Source organism: Palaemon carinicauda, chromosome 2, assembly GCF_036898095.1.
Source record: "Palaemon carinicauda isolate YSFRI2023 chromosome 2, ASM3689809v2, whole genome shotgun sequence".
Classification (NCBI taxonomy): domain Eukaryota; kingdom Metazoa; phylum Arthropoda; class Malacostraca; order Decapoda; family Palaemonidae; genus Palaemon; species Palaemon carinicauda.
Window position 1 is genome coordinate 52,570,622 of NC_090726.1, and position 26,481 is coordinate 52,597,102.

A 26,481-nucleotide genomic window follows, 5' to 3' on the forward strand; every position below is an offset into this window, starting at 1 on the left:
TCAGCTAAAGCCTTTAAATTTGGCCCTTTTGAAATTAGTAGCCTTTCGTAGCATCATGAAAAAAGGTTTGACCTTAAATGCTATATTTCTGGCCTTTTTCTACCAAAGGGTTGACCTTTTAAAGCTGTAGTTGATTAGAAGTTGGCCTTTTTTCTTTTAGAAAACCTAGCAATCTTTATTAAAACTCTCCTTCCGCCGACAACTCGTACAACTGGAAAATTTTAAGGCGAACATTTTTGGAGCATGATTTCATATACTCAAGTATCCATTTTATTCCTAAGGGAAAGATCCTCTTGGCTTGAGATGAGGTTTTGTCTTGCACCTTCGAGATTCCAAATGGACTATTTTTCCTTCTCTATTCAAGGCTTCATTTTTACGGTAGGGAAAAATCCATTGTATTTTTTTTTCTTTAGGATCTACTGACTTAAGAACAAGGCTTAAAGATGTCCCTACGTGTTGAAAAGATAAGAAAAAAATTTTGTACAAGCTAAGAATGAAAGGACTCTATTTGAAAATATATTTTCTACCTTCAAAAACGTCAGTTAAGATGCCACATAATAACTGATAATCAATCAATCAATCAAAATTGTCTATTGCACTTTATCGAAGTATTTCTGTAATTAAGGTTTGTTTTTACTAGAATGCATTTATTACTTATGTACTATACTGAGGAAAGTTAACGGCAAATTTAGTTCTCTTTTCATTTACCGGGGAAAAAATAATTCAGGAAGATCTCTTCTTTAACGACAGAAAAAGAAAAATGAAAAAAAAGAAAGAAAAAAAAAGTCACAAAAAGTGAAAACTTCCTTTCTCCCTAAAAGCCCAGTTTTAAACTCCTTAGCAGCGGTCCACAAGCGTGAAGCAATTACTCAGATAAGATGAAAAACGTCTCCCAGAAGCATTTATTCAATGAATTCAAGAAGGCTTTTAAATTATCTACAATGATAAGAGATGAAGTGGACAATATTTAAGATCAATATTATTTTAGTTTTTGAAGGGTCGATCAATTTATCATGCAAATTTTATAATTGTAAATATTGCTATGGATATTAGTTTTATTATCATTAATGCTTTTGTCTGTATTGTTATTGTTAATGATAACCGAAGTAAAAATCGTAATAGTCATAAAATTGAGTGTCAATTCATTTCACTTGGAACAACTATTACTTAGTAATGGAATTCTGTACATAGTTTTTCTTAATTAATCCCAAAAATTTAGTTTTTATCAAAAAGTTGCAGCATGCTACAGTATATTATCAAAGTAACAGTTTTACATTTCAACCCCTTTTTAAACAAAGATAACATGTAAATGAAAATCAGACATAATTTTTCAAATGGTGATTCATATTTCAAAATGCGGTTGAAAGATGGCCAAACGAATTTTCAAAAATTTGTAATTTCGTATCTGAAATTATTCATCTCTATGTTGATAAGCGACAATCTTATTAGGAGTTGGGAATTAACACTCTGTAATTATATTACAGCATATCACAGAATATCTGAAAACAAGGACACAATATCTTCAAAGTCAATGTCATTTTGAGCTTCAAATGTTACGTTTCCACGTGAAATTGAACCATTTCAATTGTTGGTTGTTTCATTATTGGTCTGAAATGTCAGAGTGCATCGTCATAACCTGAAGTTATATTCAACCTGCCGAAAGTAAATTGGAAGCCAAACTATACGTTGGATTTTTCTATTTGACGCTGTCAAGCACACACACACATTATATATATATATATATATATATATATATATATATATATATATATATATATATATATATATATATATACACACACACATATATATATATACATATATATATATATATATATATAGAGAGAGAGAGAGAGAGAGAGAGAGAGAGAGAGAGAGAGAGAGATGGGGAAGGGTCCTTGGAGATAACAAGTTAAGCAAGGGAAGAAAGAGATGACGATGGATAGACAGGCTAGGAAAATTTGCGGGTGTACAATGGTATAAGGTGGAAGGACAAGTCTGAGAGCTTTGTCCTCCCGTGGACTAGTCACGGCTGATGATGACGATATATATATATATATATATATATATATATATATATATATATATATATATATATATATCTCGTCATCATCAGTCGTGACTCGTCCAAGGCAGGACAAAGACCTCAGACTTGCAGTGAAACAATATGAGCCAAGATTTTAGTTCCATCCAAAACTTTAACATTGGAAGAGCACCAGTTTCCAAGGTATCATTTTCAACAGCCAATGTTTCCCATAACCTGAAATAAGGGCAGTGGTAATGCATACAAATCAATAGATTTAAGGTTGTGCCAATATTCGCTTTCCTTCGAGTGTCAAAATTCTTACAATTTGGGATTTTTTTTATATGAAAAAATAAAAAATAAAAGTAAGGTAAAGTAAGAACGCAGGGTCTAAGGTCATATAATATATTGATTCTTAAAACCTTTCTTTTCTTTATTGCTTTTTACCTGTATCGATTTAATTTGTCTTACAAAATTGATTTCGATTAAGGAACTCTGCGGAAATGGTACTAAGTTGTATTATATATATATATATATATATATATATATATATATATATATATATATATATACATATACATATATATATGTATATACACACACACACACACACACATATATATATATATATATATATATACATATATGAATATATAGTATAGGTATGCATATATTATTTAGCTGGAGAGAGGACCAGACAAATGACTAATATCTCGGTTTCCTGATATTTCACCAACTCAATAACAGCGATGTACATCGTGTGGTTTAATGATAAATCATTCATATATATATATATATATATATATATATATTATATATATATATATATTATATCTATACTTATATATATATATATATATATATATATATATGTATATATATATATATGTATATATACTGTATATATAGTTGTGTTCAGTGTATCATGGGATGAGTTAAATAATATATAGAATGTATGAATAGGTAAAGCAGAAATCTAGGACTGAAAATGAATATATGTAAAACTAGGATAATGTTCAATGAAAATGCAGAGACAACAAATACGAGTTATGGCCGAACCTTTAGAGATTGTTAATGAATATACGTACTTAGGACAGACAGTAAGTGTTTTTCCAGGTCACAAAACCGATATTACAATAGGGATATGCATTGATTGGAGATCATTTGGTAAACAAAACGAGATCATGAAAAATAAAATGCCCCTTTCTCTGAAAAGTATTTAACGAGATGGTCCTACCAATATTAAATTATGCATCAAATACTTAGATTTTGGAATATAAGTTAGTTATATCTCGAAGATCTATGGGAAGAATAATGATGGGAATAACACTAGGAGACAGAAAAAGAACAACATAGAGACGAGAGCACTCTAAAGTAGAGGATATTCTGACATGAAAGAAAAAGAAATGGACATGGGCAGTTATATAATGAAAATGACAGATAATAGATGGACATTCCTAGATTGTAAAAAAAACATGAGGGAAAGGAAGAAAAAACGATGGCTTGACGAAAAAAGTTTGCGGATGTGGACTGGCATGGAGAGACCAAAAATAGATGCAAGTGGAAAGGCATGTCTGAGGCCTTTATTCTGCAGTGGACCAGTAACGGCTGATGATACACACATATAATATATATATATATATATATATATATATATATATACAGAGAGAGGTTTAAGTTTGATGAGATGATTACATTACAGTTGCTCTATAAAAGAATTTATTTTGTACATACATACACAATTAACAACTAACACAATTATAATATATATACACACATATATATATACATATATATATACACATATATATATATACATATATATATATGTACACATATAAATATATATACACACACACACACTAACATATATATATATATATATATATATATACAGATCATTTATACACACGTATATTCATACATAGTTATGCATATATGTATATGTACAAATATATTTGTGTCTTTATTTGCGTAAGTGTGTCAATTTAGGCCAAATAAACACAGCACGGATAGAAGAATTGAACCAAAATCTTTTTTTATGAAATAACGAAGGTACAACACCGAACATCAATCTGAAAAACCTGATCCGAGAAATGCCAGGTAAGGTGTGATATCGAGTTTCGCACACTGATTGATAACACCTGAAACAATACGGGAAAAGAGAGAGAGAGAGAGAGAGAGAGAGAGAGAGAGAGAGAGAGAGATTAATTCGCAACACTAATTTCATAAGGAATTTGAGAGAGAGAGAGAGAGAGAGAGAGAGAGAGAGAGAGAGAGAGAGAGAGAGAGTTATTCCTAACACTAATCACATAGGGAATTTGAGAGAGAGAGAGAGAGAGAGAGAGAGAGAGAGAGAGAGAGGGGGGGGGGGTTATTCAGAAGACTAATTACATAGGGAATTTGATCCCCACCAAAGCTGGCTATGTTTCATAGATAATCGGCCTATGTTAATTGGGTATTTATGTATTCTCCGAAAACTAGCTACGTCCTCGTCAAGTATTAAATAGACAGAAATTAGCAGAAAATAAGGCGAGTCATTCAGTTGGAAAAGTCGCATTTTAAAAAATGTCCCTTTTGTGTATTAGAGCGGTTAATGATACCATTTTTGTTATTTTTCCCCGTTTGTAGGTTGTTAGGTTTTAGATTCATCGTTTCATTAATCATACTTATCCTAATTGTATTGGTCTACTCGAAAATAACAAAGGCCGTAAACAAACTCGTTTCAAAGAGGTGATAAAGGTGATGGGATTTTCGCTTATTGTAACTGGATTTCAGTTTATGTTATTATATCCTCTAAAGGATAAATCCTCTTTTGAGAAAAAAAATCCTGTTTTTCTAACTCTGTCGATGAAATTTATGTCACTGGTGTTTTATATTAAGTTTCTGACCAAAACACAAGATACAGGTCATAATTTGGCTCTAAGTGTTATTATCAGCTTTATACTATGAAATATCTTTTCCATTAAAACAGGAAAGATATCGTTTCATAACTTACTTTTCTTACGCGAAGCGAAAGATACCAAGCCCAAGAGGCTCTGTAATCAATTATCTTATTATTCCGCCAACGAAGTTGGAAGGAGGTTATGTTTTCGACCGTGTTTGTGTGTTTGTTTGTGTGTGAGTTTGTTTGTGAACAGCTCCCTGGTAACAATCCTAATCGTAGAGTAATGAATCTTGCAGTGATTAACTATTATGTAAACAGCAGGATATGATTAAATTTGAGTAGGTCAAGGCCGCGGTCAAGAAAAAATCAGCCATTAGTTTCAACATCGTTGTCAGAGACTTCAAACTTGGCTCATATTTTGAGTGTATGAAAATCCACGCCTGTTAATACATGTTGAGGTCGAAGATCAAGGCAAGGAAAAGGTCAAATTCCGGCCATCAACCATACGGCCACAATTTTAATCGTAAAGGAATGAAACTTGCTGGGATTTTAAACTTATGTAAAAGAGCTGGAAATTATTAAATGTCTCAGACGACCAAACGTCCAAATCACGTTATCAGAAATTAGTTTGGACATCCATGTCACAGAGACTTCAAACTTGGTTCATATTTGAGTGTATAAAAATCCACGCCAACGAGAAATAAATTGCCGTGGTAGAGGCCTGCACTCTACAAAGTGTCCCTCTAGTTTCCTACATATTTACGTAAACTGTCTTAGTTTTCACCGGGATTCATTACCCCAGAGAGCAGTCTTAGTTCTCCCTCGTCCTTCAATGTTAAGTAATAACTAGAATTCAATTAAATTCCACACTAGATATTAAGAAAACCATTCACACTCTGTTAAGCCTTCCTTTAGCTTGAGGTACTCTCGATAACATTCCATTCTAGATTTAAAGTTTGTATGGCCTTGGTAATATTGACTACGGCCTGAATAACAGGCTAAATAAAGAGAAGCCGACAAGATGTCCTCTAAAAAGGTCATCTCCTCATTTGTTCATTTTTCTTTTTGCCACAGCAACCGGATGAGGGTTTATGATCTCTGTCAACTAAAACATTGACTTATAAGGAATCAACCATTAGTAGAATTTTCCTGTTTGGGATAAGGACTAACTTGACAATTTAGAAAGTAAGATTCTACCCCGTTATATCTAGCGAAAGTTAAAATCTCCATAGGTTGATATATAAAGGAGCGTGAAACAGGAGTCGGATCTCAGCGATTACCCAAAAAACATGCTGTAAATCGAATTACTTATGAGACATTTTTCCATTCAATCATATTATTAGATATCTTGCTACGAGTGAAAAAAAACATATTCATAATACATGAAATATTTTTTTTTTCTTTAGGAATCATGTACCAACAACCAGGCACGCCCATGCGATCCCTTTTTTGGGGAGTTTGTTAAGGAACATTCATCCATTTTTTTCGTGGTGAGGAAGGGGGAAGTTGAGAAAAATGAAGATTATTTTGTATATTTTTAAAAGTCCTAGACAAAGACAGTTTCATATTAAACTATCACAATATCTTGATTTTAAAGTATACACAACAGCTCTCTAGACTTGAAAAAATTAAACAACCAAAGTGCACATAAAAGATTATTACTTTACACACCCTGTTTGTGTAGTAAGCTGGTGTCATAACATCTAAATTTCACATCAAATATTAGAAACTTCGGCCTATATTTAGATATGATACTAGCTACTCCAATGGCATTACTAATTGGCTTGTCATGAAGATGTTAGGTTGCAAACTTGGTAAGTTTTGGGGTGTATTCAGAGAAATCTTAATAGTCAAAATATAAAGGCAAGTTAAAATAATCTTTATGATAACGGTATTCAACATAATAAAACATCTGCAAATATAGTGTCTACATACATAATGGAACCAATCAATAAACAATAAATATAAAAATAAAAATAAATGAATGCGTTTCAACAGAATCAAAAGGATAAATTTTCTTCGATGAAAACCAATTAGTTTGACGAAGCAGCTACGGCTAAAAGCTTCGGGTTTGAAGTACTGGTTTATCAAAAGTCTTTCTAAATTACGGACTCTCAGGCAACGGCAGGCACGTAGCCTGCAAGACTTCCATTAACCCAAATTTTTGTGTTTTCGGATACACTGAAAAATGAGAGAGACAACGATGGAGAGCAAAGTCACCTTGCGTAAAATCTTGAGACGTTATCGCATTCTTGCTATTAAAAGGCTATTAAAGTTAGGTAAGAAAATCGATCCAGGAAGGGATATGACATTTACGAGAGAGAGAGAGAGAGAGAGAGAGAGAGAGAGAGAGAGAGAGAGAGAGAGAGAGAGAAGCTGGAGGACAGGCTCGAAGGACTTTGAAAAGGTCAGTTAAAAGATTTAACAGTATTTACAAGGAGGTATTTTTAGTTGTAACTAGACATGAATGCCATGATATCCATAATACCATCAGTAACAATACAGCCGAAGGTAATCCTTCTGTCGGAGGTAATTTCGTGTATGTATATATATATATATATATATATATATATATATATATATATATATATATATATATATATATATACACACACACATGTATATATACACATGTATATATATACATGTACATATATATATATATATATATATATATATATATATATATATATATATATATATATTGAGGAAGTAATCCCGAAAAAATGGTGTGCGTGAGAGAGAGAGAGAGAGAAAAAAAAATTTAATCTTGTATATCCATCTGCACAAGATGCTTAAATTGCGGAATTGTCATGGGATTCATTTTCCATAAACAGAAAAAACTACGATAACAACATTTGAAAAGAAAGTCGTTTGGATAAAGGCCTCTGAGGTTACCTTCCATTTGTCTGCTGTTTCGTGAATATTTTCCTTTAAAAAGAAATCATAGAGAAATGGGTACAAATCTTTAAATTGACATTAACTAATTCAGAGTTGTCCAAATCCTGAGATAGAGGGCATGATCGGAGGACATGACTGATGGTCTGAGTATTTTCTGTACATTCGCATTTAGTGTTGTGGTGGCTTGGTGGTAGCGTCCTTGCCTGGTGCATGCCAGATTATGGTACGAGTCCCGCTCAAACACGTAAGTTTCTTTGGTCGCTGCAACCTCACCATTCTTGTGAGGTAAGGATAGGGGATTTGGGAGAGCCTATAAGTCTACCTGCTTGATAGGGCAATGTCACTTTCCCTTACCTCTGCCATTCATGAACGGCCTTTAAACCTTTAAACAGGTCAGTTTAAATGCAACATTTGATCTAATTGTCGCCTATTCTGGCTACTCCAGCGAAATAGTGCCCTATCAGCCCTTTTTTCAGTGGGGTATGATAATTTATTTTCAAGCAATATCACGCATTCCCTTGTGTGTGCGAGTATTTGTGCGCCTGAGAACACCAAAATGTTGCAATTATATAAAAAAATTTGTTCTCCATGGCCCCATTCTTACTTTGACCATTGAACGCCCTGTGAAAAAAAATCATAATACATTACCTTCTTTACACCCTTCATAGAACTCGCATCAGGAGCTCGTCTAATCAACCCACCATCAAAGACGATTTTTTTTGTCACATTTACTATACAAAATGGAATCCTTGCTCGTAACCTCCATTCCTTCGGGAACTTTCCCTCAAAAGATCACACATTACGTAAAGATTAAGAATAGCGATATTGGTCTCCATATAATATATTCATGGCTATGGTTACAAACGACCTTTCAGATCCGAATAACCAAGAGCATATAAAGGTCACATGGAAATGTCAAGGTTTGGATGAATTCTGTTCAAGGGGCTACACTGCCTAGAATGATATGGGTAAAATTATCAAATATTATCCTATTCTGTTCTGTTGTTCTTAAAGGATACAGTCCCACACACAAGACAAAATGATAGGTGTAGGTCGTGCAAGACCTTTGTTAGTTATCACAGCTATTAGGTATAGGTCGTACAATCACCACACAAGACCTTTGTTAGGTATCGCAGCTATTAGGTATAGGTCGTACAATCATCACACAAGACCTTTGTTAGGTATCACAGCTATTAGGTATAGGTCGTACAATCATCACACAAGACCTTTGTTAGGTATCACAGCTATTAGGTATAGGTCGTACAATCACCACACAAGACCTTTGTTAGGTATCACAGCTATTAGGTATAGGTCGTACAATCATCACACAAGAACTTTGTTAGTTATCACAGCAATTGTATAGTACAGAATGGATTGTAGAAATAATGATTGTGTAGCGCATTGCCAATCAAAGCTAAAAGCGATCAAGTATTTATAAGCGTCATTGCATCTTAAGAGGCAATGTTAGTAATAATGTATCGATGATCATTAAGGACATAATTGACTCAGTTTTTAAAATATATACCTATCGCGAAAAGAAAAAATTGAAATTTTAGGGACTAATACTTTGATTAATAATGATTGAAACAATTACCAAACCGCAATTCATTGCAAAATGATACGTTGTAAATAATAATTGGGTAACATGACGAATCTTCAAACTAAGATTCAATTCCAATAACAATTTGAAGACTTACTTTATTATTATTATTATTATTTTATTATTATTATTATTATTATTATTATTATTATTATTATTATTATTATTATTATTATTAAAAGTCAAGTTGCAAGCGTTACTTGAAAAGCAAAGTGCTACGCGCCCAAGAACCCCAATAAGTAAAGTTGCCCAGAACGGAAAAGAAACGTTTAAGTAAAGATTAAACTTAACATAAGAAAGAGATAAACTATAAAACGAGACTTATGTAAACCTGTTGAGAAAAAAGGCCTTAACATAAAGTTTAAACTTTTGAAGTTCTCAATATCAACTATTTGATCATGAAGACCATTCCACAAATTAGTTGCGGGCGAGAAGTGTTGAACCCTACCAAAGAAGATGAAAGAAACTTTTAAATACCTGCACACCTAATACTACATGGTTGATAATAAAAATTATAAAAAATATAATACAGTACAATAATCTATCTTAACTATGTGAGACATCTTCATTAATATTAAGAAAAACTAACTTGATAAACCTTATGTTTTGTCGAACAATTCCAGAATTCCAGAAAAATATTAAAAACATGTCAAAAAAGAAAAAAAAATTTAAGGTGAAACAAATCACTGAGATACTCGCATTTGAGCTTCTTGATATAAAAACGACGAATACTGAATATTTTTCTAAATTCTATATTTGAAATCAAGAATAACACCTAAAACAAAATTTCAGATAAGCAGTACATAGTTAAATGAACATTGCCAATTTTAAGCTTAAGCACAAAAAACTCAAATTTTCGTATCAATTAGACATCCCAAACTTTCCTACAGGTCTATGGATGCTATAATTTCTTTTGGTATCATTGCAGTTAAAATGTACTCAGTAGTTAAGCCATTCATAACGTCCCTAACAATCATAAGATGTAGAAGGAAGAATTTTAGAATTTTTATAAGTCGATACAATCATATCCCAAAATGATGCAGCATTTTAGGGCATATAAAAATCTGATGAAGTCTGGCGGTTTCTTGAAAATCCTAACAGCATGTTAACCGCCAATATTGAGATTCACAATAAAAAAAAAAAGATCCTGATTGTAATTTATATACTTCGATAAATGTTTATCATAATAAGTAGTTTTGTGGGACATATGCATAATTTATATTCATATCAGGGCTCATTTCAAGGACTCTAGAATATTATGAAAGTGCGAGTATCATCACCTTAACTGAGATGTTTTGTTAACAAAATCATCGTGTTTCATCCTTCAAAAGTTAAACATATCACCCTAAGCGTAGCATTTACTTACATATATCATATTTGTAGGAGCATATTTACTTCATACTGAACGTAATTACAAAAAACCAAGAATATTTTTCATTCAGTTTTCGAAATATCATAAAAAATATAGTTAAAAGAATGCCCCTGCATTGCTCCACAGATTGCCGAGCTCTCCGGTCTAGAAATAGAACTGCAAACAAACAATGAACAAAAAAGTAAGTTTACTCACTTCAGCTGCAACATTCGGAGAAGGTAAGTTCATATAGCCGGCGCCACCTCGACCTCCATCTCTTCCTTGCACTAGTCCTGCAAAAAAGGAAAAAAAGCATCAAAAGATTAGTTTAGTTTTGCAATCATATTCATAAAAATAATGACAACACGTCTGGCGAAAAATAAAAAATGGTAGGTGAATGACTCTGTATAGTGAATAATCCTTCTCTCTGTCTGAATGCAAAGATGACTCTAAACTGTGTCTTACTGTTTTTGTAAATATTTACGTTATTTCAAAATTCCACCGATGTCATGATGTAGTCGCCCTCATACTTTCGAGCAGGCCATAGACTGAAAGATTCAGGGGATGTGTCAAGAGAATGAAGAAGCTAAAGATTAACCCTTCAATTTCATGTCAATCACATGATCAAGAAAAGACCAATGCGATATTTCACTGAAAGTTTCAGACACGTCAGTGAGACATGCCAGTCAGAAAGAAAGAAGTACATAGACATATGGGAAACGCAACGAAAAATACCGGTTAACTGCAAATCGTATTTGTTTTAGGTTACAGATGGCCTTATGGAATAAATACCCAGATAATGTGGATGTTTTTAACCCAAAAAGAGTTTTTAAGGGCTAGAGATAGACGGTGAATTTTTATATTCTTATTCTTTTACATGTATATCTGTGATACATCACAGTGCATAATGATAAACCTTGGAGATCTGCAAGGACATTTGTTTGTTAAATAAGTGTTTCAACACCAGATATTTTTATTAAATGTCTCACATTGGTTGATTAAATCAAAAAGAAAATTTGTTTATTTACTAGTTTACAATGACATAATTCTGCAACAATAAAGTAAAATGCTTTCAGACCAAATCTCTCTCTCTCTCTCTCTCTCTCTCTCTCTCTCTCTCTCTCTCTCTCTCTCTCTCTCTCTCCCAAGAATTTCACTAAAAAAAATTTCGGCCACTACAATCTCTTAGCTTTAACCTTCCCCCACCAAAATCCATAAATTCCGAACGTCTGTTGCTCAACGAGACACAGCCTATATGAACGGGCGGTCGACGCAATTTATGAAGATGGCAGCCATCACATGTTACTCTTCAAAAAGAGGTTTCCACTCTATGATCGTAGTTTATACCCTGCTTCGTAAGAATTAATGTGATTAGCTAGATTTTTTTTTTTTTTTTTTTTTTACTGATAAACGGGTTTACCCAGAAGCTGAACGGATTCAGTGATAGTTGATTTAAGATTTACTATCCACTTCTAAATAGAAGTTACACCAGCTGCACGCCGGACTCTTTTCAATATATTGCAACATTCATGCGTACAGTTGGACAAAGGAGTTCCTGGCATACCTTACTCGGGGAAAATGCACCCAGTCACACTCTTACTGCGCGGCGAGTTCCTGTGTATTGCCCCTCCCACAACGTCTGCTATCTCTCCCTACGCTTTCTGTTTGGTTAATAGCCGGGAGATAAGGGTGTGTCAGGGTGCATTTCTTCGGAGCAAGGTGTGCCAGGGACTCCTGTGTCCAAGTGTAATTTAGATTAATGGTAATGATGCGTCACCCGACGCTATCTTAAAGCAAATTTCATAATAATTGAAGTAGGGGTGCCATCGTTTTAAAACAGCTGCTGCTACTTCAATCTGGCACTCTTGATGGATGATTTTCATCACATGTTTTCAAAACCATATAAACTATTTTCAAAACATGTCTGTTCTCATTTATTAAACATGAAAAAAAAATATTTCAATCCATCATGCACACTTAATCACAGTTGTCTCTAAAAGATAGTAACGATATCATTAGACTTAGTTTCAATCAAAATCAATCTACATGCAGCATGCAAAAAGCCTGACAATTTCTACAATATCAATTATTCATTGTTCATTTTTAAGTAATCCCTTTTCATATTGATAAAAATAAAGTAGGCTACTGGTATTTCGAATTTTGCTTTCCTGGTAATGTTCCATTCCCAAATATTTTCGGAATCCCAGCAGCTTTCCTCAACTCATTCTACTATACCATTATGCTTTCCTTAAAAACACTTAGTAACTTCTATATATATTTAAATCCCTTATTCTCTTCCACCCATATTGACACTTACTACATGTGAGTCATCTGTTAATTTTCTTCCTAACATCTATTTGCAATACTGCCTCCAAACAAATCCTTTCCAGAGTCTTCGCAAGATATACAACTTTTCTTTGTTATCACAGATTAACACTATCTTCTGGAAGTACCAGAAATTCCTAGCTACATTTTTTTAATGCCTTTTCAAAAATAATAACACCTATATCATCTGTTCATCTCTTAACTACTCTCATCAATGCCTGCATATAAAAATTTACACACACACACACACACACACACACACACACACACACACATATATATATATATATATATATATATTATATATATATATATATATTTGTGTATATATATAGATATATATTATATTTATGTGTATATATATATATATATAAATATATATATACTGTATATATATATATATATATATATATATATATATATATATGTATATATCTTATACAAATTAGTCTTTGTCTTCCTATTCTCACCCATGCTTCATCATTTAGTAAAAATCTAATAATTCTTATCACATCATCATCTCTTCTTTGAAAATCAAACCCTTTCCACACCAAACATCTAAATTGCTACCATAGGTATTCTTCGATTTCATAATTACCAATTTTATAACATACTCGTACATAAAGAGATAAATTCAATCCATTCGAATCTTTTTTATAAGAAAACTCCTTGTCCTCTCAAACTCTAAAATTAAATCACTTCCATGCATCTTTTCAGGTACAATAATTAATATCATGTTCTTAATATCATTACTTTGTACTCTCTTATTAATCATATACCTTCTATTTAACTTTCCAGAGACTATTATAAATATCATGTCCTGAATTAGTACTTTCTACTCCTCTTTTCCATCGTCAAAGGGACATTAAAACCGTAAAATCTTTGAGCTCACAGACATACTCTCGACAGATTAGTTCCCTGGATGAAATCTCTCTTCGCCTTTGTACGACCTCATCCCAGATGAATTTTACGAGAGAGAGAGAGAGAGAGAGAGAGAGAGAGAGAGAGAGAGAGAGAGAGAGAGAGAGAGAGAGAGAGAGAGAGAGAGAGATATGGTTGGCACTTGCAACAATTGCTATTCCTGGTTCCTCTCCTCTAATAACAAAATGAATTGCCGACCTTAACAACACGTCTTCATTTACATCTCTTATGCATAGGCAATTGGATTTAAATAGGATTCTTTCTGTGTCTCATCATCATCATTATCTCCTATGCCTATTGACGCAAAGGGCCTTGCTTAGATTTCGCCAGTCGTCTCTATCTTGAGCTTTTAAATCAATACTTCTCCATTCATCATCTCCAACTTGGCGCTTCATAGTCCTCAGCCTTGTAGGCCTGGGTCTTCCACTCTTCTAGTGCCTTGTGGAGCCTAGCTGAACATTGGTGAACTAATCTCTCTTGGGGAGTGCGAAGAGCATGCCCAAACCATCTTCATTACCCTTCATCATGATCTCATCCGCATAAAGCACTCGAGTAACCTCTCTTATAATTTCATTTCTAATTGTATCCTGCCATTTAACTCCCAATGTCCTTCTGAAGGCTTTGTTCTCAAATCTACAAAATCTATTGTAAATTATTCATACATTTTTTTTCTCAAAATCTATACTCTCATCATATACTCTATTATATCTTCTCTAACTTCTTTATTCTTCTTTCAGATTATCAATCGGTTCTTTCCTCCTCTGCATCTCTATACTACCTTATCAATCCTTACTACTTACAGTCTTCACCAATTTTCGCTGTTTTGCAAAGTGAAGAAATTATTTCTTTTTCGCACTTCATAAAACCTCACATTTCATAGCCAATAACAATTTTCAAAATAATGCAAATTGAAAAGCATTATTTTGGTTTCTGTAATCATTGGCATTCAATACCCGTACTCCCATACAATAGCATATCTTGGTAGGGTTGGATTCTGACAAATAATTTCACGGCAGAGTTCACGCCTCGATGAAATAACAGCATTCACATGTATTCTAACCAATTATTCTTTCCCCATGACTTTGTTATTGTTCAATGAGTATTATTCCCCATGAGGATTTTCTGTGAAACTTTATTTAGAGGAGGGAATAACAGTGAATGATAGCTTTCTTCTTCAATTTAAAAAATTAACAATGTCGCTCAGCTCTTTGGATTCTTTCAGTAAATTTAACAATATTTGTGGTAAAAACTGTATTTTCTATATATATACATTATCATCTCTTAAAGATAACTATGAATTTTCTACATATTAATTTAGAAATTGGGAAATTTCTTCACATTAATCGGTTTTAAAATGTTGCTTAATAATTTCTCCCCTAGGTTTACATAAAGATACACAAAACCCATCATAATCATTACGACAGCCCAAAATATTTCAGAAATGCTGCCTTGCACGAAAACTCAGATTTTTTAAAGTGTACTTGGAATTTTCTTTCTCGGTCATAAAAACCTTTTATATCAACTTCTTCAAACTTTTGTCCAATATATTTCAATTTTTCGGCCACAGTATTTCCCGAGATCTTGTCACCATTGACATTCCCTATTTAGGTGGAAAAAAACAGGAAGGACGAGAGAAGATGCTCAAACATGATTAAAGTTGAAAGATTATCATAACATTGTACAGTCCAGAATATGTCTCTTTGTAAATGTAAACAATGTATTTATGTAGTTCTTCCCCCATTAGGCCGTTTCTTTTCATCGGAGGTGGCTTTGAAGATAGGAAAAAAACACATTTAACCACATGAAGCTTTAATTTCTGCATTAGGGTGACGTACCTAAGCAGTTAAACCTATACAGCTGTCTCTAAGCCTTCCTCTACACCTGTCTCCTATCAGTTAAAAATTATGTACAGTTGGACACAGGAGTGCCTGGCACATCGCGGCGAGTAACCAAACAGATAGTAGGGGGAGATGGCAGAGTTGGTAGGCGGGGCTGAACCCAGGAACTCGCCGCACAGTAAGGGTGTAGTTGGGTGCACTTTCTCAGAACCAAGTGTAACAGGAATTCTTGTGTCCAACTGTACGGTTTTTGCTAACTTGTTCTCATCCATTCTTTCCAGATAACCGTGGCACCAAAAAGTACTTGACTTCACTCATCCTATCTCCTACAATAACGTCTTTTAACACCTATATATCCCTATATTTCTCACTCTTAAATTTTCTTCTTACATCATACGTAGTAAGCAGGCTTACACTTCGCTTATATATTTCTTCAAATATACGTTCTATTCTTCCACAGTTAACACCACAAGCCTCTTTCCAATCTTTTGCAAACAACTTGCAGCTCTTATTACCCTTTTTTACTTAATTCATTCTTCGACTAAGCTGTACTTTCATCTTACCACCATTCATTATAACAATCTATAAATACGCATATGAAACAAAGTTTTAATTGTTTATTCCACGCATTCTAATATCTAATGATCTATAATTCTTATATTCATTTGACGTCATATATTCCAAACTATTATCATTTTTTGCAGTTTTTCTTTATTATCCTCTGGTTCCCACAATGCATATTAGCTTATATAAATATCAACAATAAAACGCTTTATTTGTAAATCACTCTATTTTATATCTTCACGCCTTCATGCACTTTCCTTTCTCTGATGTTTCAGATCATCCAATCCTGAAAGACGATGAGCAGCCACGCCAGAGACATAATATACCAATCAATCCAACTATTCTCCTGCCAATTTACTCTTAACAGAAGACTCGATTGTATCATAATAACCTTTAATCACGGTCACAAACTAATCACAGTTACTAATAATCAAATATAACTCTAGCCACCCCTCTGCATACCATTGTAAACATCAATTTACTATTTTGTATGATTTGTATCAACAAATACGGTAGTTAACTCATTTCCTTATCATCTTTTCTCATATATAGTTTTTCTTCATTATTTTCCCGTGTATACTTCTGACACCATGTATTTTAGAAAATCATAAGTGTGTGTATATATATATATATATATATATATATATATATATATATATATATATATATATATGTATGTATGTATATATATATATTATATATACATATATACACACATACACACATACAGTATATATACATATATATGTATGTGTATATATATATATATATATACATATATATATATATATATATATATATATATATATATATATATATATATATATATGAGTGTGTGTGTATGAAAAACGTCGACTAAAAATATAATCATAAAAGAATTACAGCACACGAACGTTACAGTTCTGGTTGTCAAACATTCATTCATGACCAGTATGTTCCCTCTAAATATCGAAAGAAATAAACATTCACGCAATGGGTAAAAAGAAGAAAAAAAGTCATCCACGTAAAACTTAAAAGCCTCTAAACGCTTTCCGTAACGCATAGGTAATGGGAATCGTTCAAATAGTGTGACGAAAATAGTCCGTACATTTGAATCAACATTCTGCAATACAAATGCAATATGAAAATAAGATTTAGGTACTATTTTGAGTGACTGAAGCGAGAGATATAGATGTAAATGACATTTATTTGTTCTAAAAGAATCTAAATATATAAAAAAACTATTACAATTATTATTATTATTATTATTATTATTACTTGCTAGGCTATAACCCTAGTTGGAAAATCAGGATGCTATAGGGCCAGGGGCTCCAACAGGGAAATTAGAGTTAAGTTTGAAAGTTCACAGAACTAGTACTGTTAACTTGCTGGACAAACTGGACAGAGGATATTGCTAGAATATGTATCAATTCTTTAATGTCCCTGAATCTACTTACTGCGCCATTTGAATGAATGTAAAATCAATATAATTATTATTCTTTACTTATTTAACAATACTATTGCAAAACCCAATACTACAGCAATTACTACTAAACAATGATTATATAAAAAATAACATCCTTCAAATAACACATATCTCCTCTAAGGCTGACAATGGTAATTTACTTATTTAGTGTTAACTAAAGTAAACTTGGATCCCGTTTTCTTTCTCTGTTTAAGACATATTCGGTATGGATGCAAGCATGACCCGTTTTCTATATGCAATACACCTGGCCATAATCATATCTCACAGACGAAAGAGTGAGAGGAGTTCCTTTCCTATCTCTCCCATTATCTAATAACTTATTGCAAGTCACGATGTTATCTACCTTACGGGAAATTCCTATAAAGTTCCACGAATAAGCTTTTGCGCAATCTTGAGGGAAAAAGAAAAAGTAAAATAAAGGTAAAATGAACTTCACTGGAAGAAATAATGTCAATAAAATTAACAAGAATAAACAAAAAATATCACTCCCTCACAAATATTCCAAACAACGTCAAAATGAGTAACGAATTTACTGGAATATTTATCACTCAGCTCCGTAAATCAATAAAGGAGAAAAAAGCAGGACTTCTATACAAATAATCAAGCGGAGCAGGCTCATTCCAGGAGCTTGCCCGCCCGCCATCTCACCCTCCGGTTGCTATTTACAGATTAAATGAACTCATTTCAGCTTTCCGGAGTAGGATCCTGGAAAGCAACCTTAGTCAATAAAACACTTCTGGAGGCAATCTCATTTAACAGCTATCGCTCACTTGGAGCCTCTCTCTCTCTCTCTCTCTCTCTCTCTCTCTCTCTCTCTCTCTCTCTCTCTCTCTCTCTCTCTCTCTCTCTCTCTCTCTCACACAGTTGTGTATTAATGGTGACACCAAGAACTTACTAGGCATAAGGAGAGGTTGCCAGAAGCTCTGGAATTATTATTATTATCATTATTATTATTATCATTATTATTATTATTATTATTACTACTTGCAAAGCTACAACCCTAGTTGGAAAAGTAGGATGCTATAAGCCCAGGGGCTTATAGGGAAAATAGCCCAGTGAGGAAAGGAAACAAGGAAAAATAAAATATTTTAAGAACAGTAACAACATGAAAATAAATATTTCCTATATAAACTATAAAAACTTTCACAAAACAAGAGGAAAAGAAATTACATAGGATAGTGTGCCCGAGTGTACCCTCAGGCAAGAGAACTCTAACCCAAGAGACAGTGGAAGACCATGGTACAGAGGCTATGGCACTACCCAAGACTAGGGGACAATGGTATGATTTTGGAGTATCCTTCTCATAGAAGAGCTGTTTACCATAGCTAAAGAGTCTCTTCTACCCGTACCAAAAGGAAATTAGCAACTGAAAAATTACAATGCAGATAACCACTTGGGTGAAGAAGAATGAAGAATTGTTAGGTAATTTCAGTACTGTCAGGTGTATGAGGGCAGAGGAGAATCTATAAAGAACAGGCCAGACTATTTGGCCTATGTGTAGGCAAAGGGAAAGTGAACCGTAACCAGAGAGAAGGATCCAATGTAGTACTGTCTGGCTAGTCAAAGGACTCCATTACTCTCTAGTGGTAGTATCTCAGTGGGTGGCTGGTCTCCTGGCCGAGCCTTTTTATTTGAATAAATGCGGCAACAGGAACATTGTTCATCAGAGATTACGTTGGAGTAATATATGCTGACCATTGGCCTCCACCATACAAGATTATCTTCCAGACTGTGATTCTTCTATGGATTTAAATGATCTTACTATTTTAGAAACAAAACAACATCAATATCAAATACTTGACGGAGCCTTTTCTGGTCCATAGCAGGACTAAGGCCTCAGACATGTCTTTAGTTATGCCTGAGGTTTGGCCAGTTTTATCACCACGCTGGCCATTACGGATTGATGATGGTGGGATATTTTCGTTTGAATGCTCGCAGCAAACTAACCTAGCAAAAATACAACTTAGCTGATCACGGCGATACTCAAACATTTCCACCACTCTGATACATAATGTGACATATAAACGCTGAGAATTTCCGAAACCATTAAAATCAGGAAATCAATAACGATTTTGAATGGTGATAGGTCCGTTTATTCCATATTTTTGTTTTCTTTTTTTTACAGTAGAGGATGGCATTTTTTTTTTTACCCTCTTACTCTAGATCATTTACTTTTGCTTTGCCGTTTTCACTTTTAAATGTTTAGGAGATTATGCCTTTGATGTCTCTTTTTAATAAATATATTTCAATTATAGTCTTACAGATCTTTAAAAGTTTTGGATAAAAGAAAACGAAATGTTTGCGCCAGATTAAAATGCTACCTTTTACACTCACTCTTATTTCATTATCACTACAGATTGAATTCTCATTATGATGAACTGTGCTTGCTAAATTACACGAATAAGAGAGAGAGAGAGAGAGAGAGAGAGAGAGAGAGAGAGAGAGAGAGAGATATTCCTCTTGCAAAATCTTACCTTCTAAATAGGATTCGCTTCTTGAAGAAGTGATATTACAACAACTGGCAAGCTAATTAGTCTTTGGACACGGGGAAGGAAGAACAATAGGTGAAAGAGACAAAGGAAAGATCACAAAAGAAGCAATTCCTGAGACGCGCAAAAAGGAAGCGGAATGTTCGGAGTCGACGTTCTTCTACAAAGGTAATTAGAAAAAAAAGCAAGAAACTTTGTGTGGGAAAGTTGAAACCATTGTATATTTCAGTGACTTGCACAGGTATGTAATAAGTGTAATTACTACACGCTTTAAAGGTTGCATTAAAAAAATAAGAGGTTTTAATTTATAATGCAAACATAGAAAGTGCATAAATATTACGGACTTGATACGAACAATAGATACTGTATATTGTACAACACATTTTAAAGAAAATAGGGGATTTAAATTCGCATTGCAAATCCAGAAAGTACATAAAATTACGGACTGGATAAGAATAATTAATATATTTTACAACACATTTTAAAGAAATAAAGGTTTTCTATTCGCATTGTAAATCCAGAAAAAAAAATAGAATTACGGACATACCGACATAATACGTATAATCTCTTACAAAATAAAAAACGTCTTCATGGACAAGTGGTTACTAAGAATTCACGAACCAATTTTCTTAGATTCAAACCCTAATCATTTGAAACCAATGCAACAAATGATCAAATAGATACCGTTGCCAGTCACCTACTTTATACAGCAACTGGGTAAAATGAAATTACAAGAATTGTTCGATTTTCTGATAATTTACGAGAATATACCACGCAAAGACATGCTAAAGTAGCCCATGTAGAATAGCCAAACCCTCCCAGGAAAATTTATGGTAATTTGATTGGGGTTTCAGTTTGCACCCCCCCCCCCCCTTGATATTATCTATCTCAATAACCATTCTCCTGTCTGTCTATCTATCTATCTATCTATCTATATGTATACATACATACATATATATGTGTATATATATATATATTATATATATATATATGTATACATATATATATATATATATATATATATATATATGTACAGTATATGTATATATATATATATATATATATATATATATATGTATACATATATATATATGTATACATACATATATATATATATATATATATATATTATATATATATATATATATATATATATATATATATATATATATATATATATATATATACTGTATATATATATAAATTTTATATATATATATATATATATATTTATATATATATATATATAATATCATCAGCCATTGCTAGTCTACTGAAGACATAGGCCTCAGACATGTCCTTCCACAAGCATCAACTCATGGAGTTTCTATGCCAGTCTATAACCTAAAATAATTCTTAGCTCGTCAATCCATCGTCTTCTCTTCCTTTCCATGCATCTTTTGCAATCTCTAGAGATCCATCCTATTTTTCTTCTTGTCCTTTGATTATCTGCCATTCTCATGGTATGGCGTCCATCTCCATATATATACATAAAATATAAACTATGCTCTTCTTCTATTGTGAATATTGATAATCCATGCTCCCTACATATTCCTTAAAATGAAGGAATGTAATAATGAATCTGCTCATTAAAGCTTACAAAACACAAACAATAAATTTCTATTAGGAGGCATGTCTTTATAAAACGCAAATATCTTGAAAATAACAAACAATTACCTGGGATAAACATTCTATGATTAAGAGATTTTGACGAAGGAAAAATCTATTTCTGGGGAGAGACCTGTGACGCCCGGTGAAAAGAGTCCTTCTTTACACTTTTCTGATATAAATCTTCCAAATATACCAGAGAAAGATAAAAGCATGTAATGCAGAGGTTACTACCCTCGCGCGAGCACCTCGTGGGTGTCGTGTATACATCAGGGGCGTGTGAAAACCACTATTCACAGGCTGTCTTCCATTTAGATAACTCCTTCATCAAAGGGAAGGGCCGCAACAAAGGCCCCAGAAACCACACTTGGACCACGCCCCGTCACCCAACACGTTAACATGTAATTTGACAAAATAAGGATGCTGTTATACTGGATTTAAGATTTTTCTAATACCTCAAACCCAGTTCGAAATATGTTAGTTTGCATAATTTTAAAATCATTATGGGACAAACGGCAACAAATTAATGTACAACGTGAATATTTACCTATTTCATGGCCCATTTCTTATCTCAATTTTCGCATAGTATCTACCTTCATTTTGATTTACATTTACCCCTAGTCAGTGACGTGTCAGATATTTAACAACACATTCAACAGTTCGTCAATCGTTTCACAACTTCACAAGACGCGTTCGAAGATCCACTCTCTGATATGATGAGTTTCAAACTTCATTTCCCGAAGCTCATTTTCACGTTTTAAGACCTCTAAACCTAGTCGTAGTGGTCTTTGTTCAACTTTGGACCAGTGTGTTGACTTTAGACTTCAGTACCACACTGTTAGAAAGAACCGTAATTTTAATCGGAAATTCTCCGTAAAAACATACTGTTTTCAGCGTATTTCACTAAAATACAGGCGATAGTATTTTTTATCATACTTTGTTATAATCATTTAAGGGTTGGTGCCCGTAATATCCCTCTTTTAGGTCAATATATCCGTTTTTTAAAACGGCAAATATCTGGCAATATATTTTTAATGCACATTTTTTAACAGTGCACTTGGTGGCGATGGTACCAATATTCAGAAGGAAGATTTTGCATCTGGCTGATTTATGGAAATATAAGGACAACGACGGAAAATCCATCACTGAGCCCCTCTGATATTAAGTTAGAAGCTTTGATTTCCAAGTGACATTTTACTACCTTCCACTTTATACGGGAACAATGCCAACTTTTTCACACTATTGCATATGCCAAAGTGAATTACAGATCGCCTGCTTTACATGCAAGTGATAAAACTGCAGAATAATACAAGCAGTGGGTAAAAAACGGTACTTACAAACCAACTGACAGCAGCACACTTACGAAAAAAAAAAAAAAAAAAAAAAAAAAAAAAAAAAAAAAAAAAAAAGCTTTCATATTGTCGATAAAAAATGAAAGTCCAGAAACTACTTATGGAGAGATATCTAAATGTTAATAAAAATAATAAAACAATATCCTAAAAAAATATTTTTGGACAGCCTTCATGTTCCAAAATGTGAAAATTGAAAATCCAAAAAGAGGTTTTTTACTCTTATCTCAAAACGCCAACTTGAATTTTCAGGGTCTCCCAGATAATCCGATGGAAGATAGACAGTTACATCACATACGAGAATTTTCGTGCATGTACGATACAAAATAACTCATGTCATTCCTGATTTAACTTAATTGGAGTATGAAGGAGAGAGAAAATAAGACAATGCTAACCATCATACTCGGAGTGGTATCCACGATTATAAAAAGTCATAAACATTTACATCATTTGAGCAGGATTATGATGGATTAACAGTAATAGTAAAAAAACAACAACAAAACACCAGCAATAAAAATAATAATAATAATAATAATAATAATAATAATAATAATAATAATAATAATAATAGATAGGGCAAGAGAGGAGAGGGCGAAGAAGTACTTGTAAATGTAATTTCAGCACTCGAGTCGGGTAAAGAGGAGTAAGGATCGAGTTAAAGAGAAAATATATGAAAAAGACAAAGACCAGAGACCAGACGCGAAGGAACTAAAAGCGGGCCCTGTTTGTGGGCAAAAGGGGTAGGGAGAGACAGAACAAATAAAATAGAAAACGGAAATAATTAGGAAATAAGAAGTTTAGTCAAGGACAAAAAGAAATATATATAAGTTATACAGGAGGAAGTTGGTAATCAAGATGAACGAGAGGAAAAGAAGACAAGTGATTGGTAAAAGAAAAAAAAATAAATAAAAATAAAAAGGGTGAAATTTAGGAAGAGCTAACTTATGAAGGGGAAAAAATGCAGAGGATGGTGAAAAAACAGGATTCTAAGGATAAAAAACTTAACAGAGGCCAAGGTCAAGGATAGGTGTATTTTGCTGATTGGTTGAATATGGTGGATAGAAGATAGTCAGACTTGTATTATGCAAGACGGAAAGTGATAATTATTAGTTTAAAGTGAAGGTGATTATTGATGATGTGAAGAGGGCAAATAGGGAGTGGAGATTGAAAAGGATCTAAGGAACTACAAGTTTTAAGGAGACAGGAATTTTTTACATTAATGTTCTTGAGTTTATCCTGCAGGTATGTATGATAGAATTTGGGTCGGGAAAGATAAACAGGTGAAATATTTCACAACGTCTAGCCCTAAATAGACGACAGAAGCGCCGATGTTGTTGCATGATAATTAACCATGATTCAGTTAAATAGATTCTGCATTCTGAGACAATAAGCTGGGTCAACAGAATGGGAGGTGTTGCACAACTCCTGTGACACACATACACTGACAAACACGCGCATGGCCTATCTAAAAATTCAGGGAAAATTCATAAAAATTCTTTCCTTGTTTAAACGCACAGCATATATATATATATATATATATATAAGCGTATATTTACACATTTATGTGTATAGCTGCTAGGTTTTCACTGCTGAGTGATGTCTCGTATGTATTTTAATGTCCAGTGAAAACACACAACTATATTTATGTATTTAACTGTAGTGTGTGTCCATGTATGTATGTATGCATGTATGTATGTATGTATGTATATATATATATATATATACATATGTACATATATATATACATATAAATATATATATATATATATATATATATATACACACACATATATATTGTGTATGTATGTGCCAGCATACTTATTTATAAACGATATACACGTGGCGTCTACAAATTAAAACAAACTTCCAACTCTAGGAAAAACATAAAAAATGATAGTTTAAAAATTTACATCAACAAATAAGCAGCAGCAGAAAAAAAGTCAATAGAAATAGCTGTCGACAGATTATGCAGTCCACCTAACAAGTCAGAGAGAGAGAGAGAGAGAGAGAGAGAGAGAGAGAGAGAGAGAGAGAGAGAGAGAGAGAGAGAGATAATTTTTTCTAATTATCCCATGCAGGGAAAAAGGTAAGGCGCAATTGTCACCCCCCCCCCCCCCAAAAAAAAATGGATGTCCGATTTTGCGACTCGACTTGAAACAAGAATTTCAAACGCGTCGTTTCCTGGAAATTATCTTTGACAAAGCGACGCCAAAGGAAAGATCAATGTAGTCGGGCGGAAGTAATTCAGAATCTCATGGTAAATCTCATTCTAAGCAGGAAATGCTTAGGTCTCTGAAATCGACTGTAAAATCTACACGTAATCTACTGAATTACTTAATTGTATGTTTCTCTTTATATTTGTCTTCTGACAATTCAATCCAGTACTTCATTCATTTGGTTTCTGGTGTTTTCAATAGTTAACTTTTCGGTCTTCCAAATATGTTTTCATGTACCAAGAAGAGATAACATTTTCGATGAAAATTATTTGAATGACATGAAAACTCACTCAATAGTGTTAAGGATGGGGGGTTTGGGAGAGCCTATAGGTCTATCCGCTGAGTTCTCAGCAGCCATTGCATGGCCCTCCTTGGTCCTAGCTTGGGTGGAGAGGGGGCTTGGACGCTGATCATATATATATATATATATATATGTATACATACATATATATATATGTGTGTGAGTGTATATATGCATATATATATATATATATATATGTCAGTCTCTAGATCATTGTCCTGTTCGATAGGGCAATGTCACTGTCTCTTGCCCCTGCCATTCATGAGTGGTCTTTAAACTTTTAAACTGTTGTAAAGATTTGCAATTCTACATATAAAAGACAAAGTTCTACTAAAGTTATCATAAGCCATACAATTACCATAATTATCCATATTTCTTCCGTTATTGATAATTATGAAGTATTCTGTTTCCTTATTGTGATGAAATTGTATAAGATTTCACAAACCTCAACTATAAATATGATTAGTAAATGTGCCAAGGAAATTATATTCCTATTATTTGATACAGTACGATTTGAAAAAATAAAAAAAAATAAAAAAGTTTTTACCATCTTTCTACATCGATGTTAGTCACTATATTAATTTCTTTGTTAGATTACAATGAATTGATAGATTTTGATAAACAAAAATACTTCACAATTATA

General features: G+C 33.2%; 1 protein-coding gene across 1 annotated transcript in view; it reads right to left on the reverse strand.

The window, feature by feature from the left end:
* LOC137616580 (pleckstrin homology domain-containing family G member 7-like) overlaps nucleotides 1-26,481 on the reverse strand; it is a 723,306-nt gene that overhangs the window by 403,226 nt on the left and 293,599 nt on the right. The window contains exon 2 of the mRNA XM_068346464.1: nucleotides 10,979-11,055. Coding sequence (XP_068202565.1) covers nucleotides 10,979-11,055 — 77 coding nt within the window. The remainder of the gene's footprint in view (nucleotides 1-10,978; nucleotides 11,056-26,481) is intronic.